We start from the raw sequence: 2,639 nt of genomic DNA on the forward strand, positions 1-2,639 counted from the left end.
TAAAAAAGTCTGTACTATCGACTTTGATTAATTTCGACCGTCACTCCAGCATTCCCTTAAGGGGATGCTGGAGTGTCCTGTTTTACCATTAATTTTTAAAGACTCTTCTCTTAATTGTGTTTATGGATTGAAGAGTTCTTCTCCACAATTAAAGTATCTACAACAACATAGGCTGCCAGCTACAATTTAATGCGAAAAATGAAAGAAAATAAAAAATTGTAGTTTTGTCACCAGCTCCTGCAGTCAACTCGTCACAATATGTGCTGCATATAAAAGTTTCGGATTTTACCCGTTTAAAATAAGTAGCCAGCAGCCTACAGAAAACCTTGAAGAACAATCCTATGTTTTTACAAACGAGATAGGAACTTTGGTATAAGAGAAAAGAGTCGCCAAAAATTTCGTTCGTATACTACGAATAAAATTGACGTGAAGCCATGAAACCGAGCAGTATTTTAGTTGATCTCTTTCTAAGAGATGGCGTTGCAATATGTTAGATAAGGACAGATGAATGCGTTTGAGCGAGACACAACGATATATAATAAGTATAAGAAATGAATAAAAGATGTCACTATTGTCGAATTTGGAATTTAAAAAGTCTGTACTATCGACCTTGATTAACTTCGACCGTCACTCCAGTATCCCCTTAAATTTGAGAAATAAATATGCGTAATAAATATTGAATGACATTGTATTTTATTTTTTACATAAAAACTGTTATAATAATCTAATATACTCAAAATGATTCTCTAGATGAAAAAGTCGCAGCCGCAAAATATTGATTTGAGTCTACCTGGATGGGGAAGCTGGGGTGGACCGAATATCAAGAAGAGTAAAGCGACTCGTAAGAAGAGCCGATTTATACTGAATGTTCCCAAGCAAATGCCACGTAAATCCGAAAATCAGGGTGACGTCATAGTATTCGAACATGAAAATGAGAAATTGAAGAAACACCTCGTCAAAGAGTTACCCTATCCATTTACTAGAGTTAAGGACTTTGAAGCGACCATTAGAGCTCCCATCAGTAGGACCTTCGTCCCAATGAACGCTCATGTGCGACTCATTCAGCCGGTAGTAAAGACCAAACTTGGTCAAGTAATTGAGCCGATGGACGAGAATGAGTTGGTGAAAGAGCAACCAATGGTGAAAAAACCATTAAAGCGAATCAAGACAAAGAATGATAAGAAGAAGAATACTGTAAAGAATAATAACAAAAAGAGAATAACAACAAAACAGGACAAAATATAAAATAAATTCTATATTTTACGTTCATTTTGTATCATTTTGTATATATTAAGTGTTAAACTTAATTCCTGCCGTTTTTCGTTTCCAAAATTGATATGTTTCGAAGGGAAGATGACAGAATACCTAAAAGTAATTTCCTCCATTTTCTACTTTATTAATAATACTTTGATTAAGGTATTTCCCTTCGAAACAAATCAATTTTGGAGATGAAAAACGGCAGGAATTAAATTTAATACCTAATATAATATAAAATTATTTTAGTTATTGATTAATAAACTAACTACTAATAAAATTCAATGTTTAGTATTTGTTTGTATTGCTCAAGTTATGTCAAAAACATTAATAAGCACCTATTATTTCCATTAAAAAGTGTATTAATTGCGTTTATCAATGATTCTAGTGAAGAAGAATTCGCATAATATCTTATATTTTTTTAAATTATAAATTTATGAAAATTTCTGAAAAAACCTTACTTTTAACGTTTTTCAGATTTTAGATAAGTTTTTTTTAGAAATTGTAGAATGAAAAATTTTAAGTCAGAATATTTCAGATTTTACGTATATGATGTATTTATTTTAGAAAAGATATAGGCTATCAGAACTTCTGAAAAGTGTTCCAATTCATGTAAAAAATTTGAGAAATTTTTCAAAAAATTATATAATACAAAACTGAAAATTTCTGAAATTTATATAAAAATTGTATGAGAAATTCTGAGGAAAATTTTTATTATGCGAATTATTTTAATTCGTATATAAGAATCTAGAAAATATTCTAAAAAGTTACAAAATTACAGAGATTCTAAAAAAAATTCTGAAATTTATATAAAAATCCGAAAATTTTTGAAAAATTATATGAAGAATTTTTAGAAAAATTTTTATTAGGGGAAAACTGTTTTAATTTGTATGAAAAAATTTATAAAACTTTTTTATAAGGTTATAAAATTATTCAGAAATTCTAAAATTTTCTGAAATTTATATAAAAATTCTAAAAAATTGTATGAAGAATTCTAAGAAAAATTTTTACTAGGCGAATTGTTCCAATTCGTATAAAAAATCTGGAAAAATATTCTAAAAAGTTCAAAGATTACGGAGATTTAAAAAAAATTCTGAAATTTATATAAAAATTCGAAAATTTTTGAAAAATTATATGAAGAGTTTTTAGAAAAATTTTCAATTGGTGAAAAACTGTTTCAATTTGTATGAAATAATTTGAAAAAATTTTTTAGAAAGTTATAAAATTATACAGAAATTCTAAAGTTTATGTAAAAATTCTAAAAAATTATATGAAGTATTCTAAGAAAAATGTTTACTCCGACATTGATAATCAGTATTTTATTTTCGATGCCATTCGTCGCGCTGCGGCGCGCGCGTATACGCCAGCGCCGTCTGTCGGATACC

The 2,639-nt window shown here is 28.5% G+C and overlaps 1 protein-coding gene across 1 annotated transcript in view; it reads left to right on the forward strand.

Moving 5' to 3' along the window:
* Positions 1-1,245, forward strand: part of LOC108770015 (U3 small nucleolar RNA-associated protein 14 homolog A) — a 5,565-nt gene extending 4,320 nt beyond the window's left edge. The window contains exon 6 of the mRNA XM_018521302.1: positions 751-1,245. Coding sequence (XP_018376804.1) covers positions 751-1,245 — 495 coding nt within the window. The remainder of the gene's footprint in view (positions 1-750) is intronic.
* Positions 1,246-2,639: the final 1,394 nt, after the last annotated feature.

This window comes from Trachymyrmex cornetzi, unplaced genomic scaffold (assembly GCF_001594075.2).
Source record: "Trachymyrmex cornetzi isolate Tcor2-1 unplaced genomic scaffold, Tcor1.1 scaffold981, whole genome shotgun sequence".
NCBI lineage: Eukaryota > Metazoa > Arthropoda > Insecta > Hymenoptera > Formicidae > Trachymyrmex > Trachymyrmex cornetzi.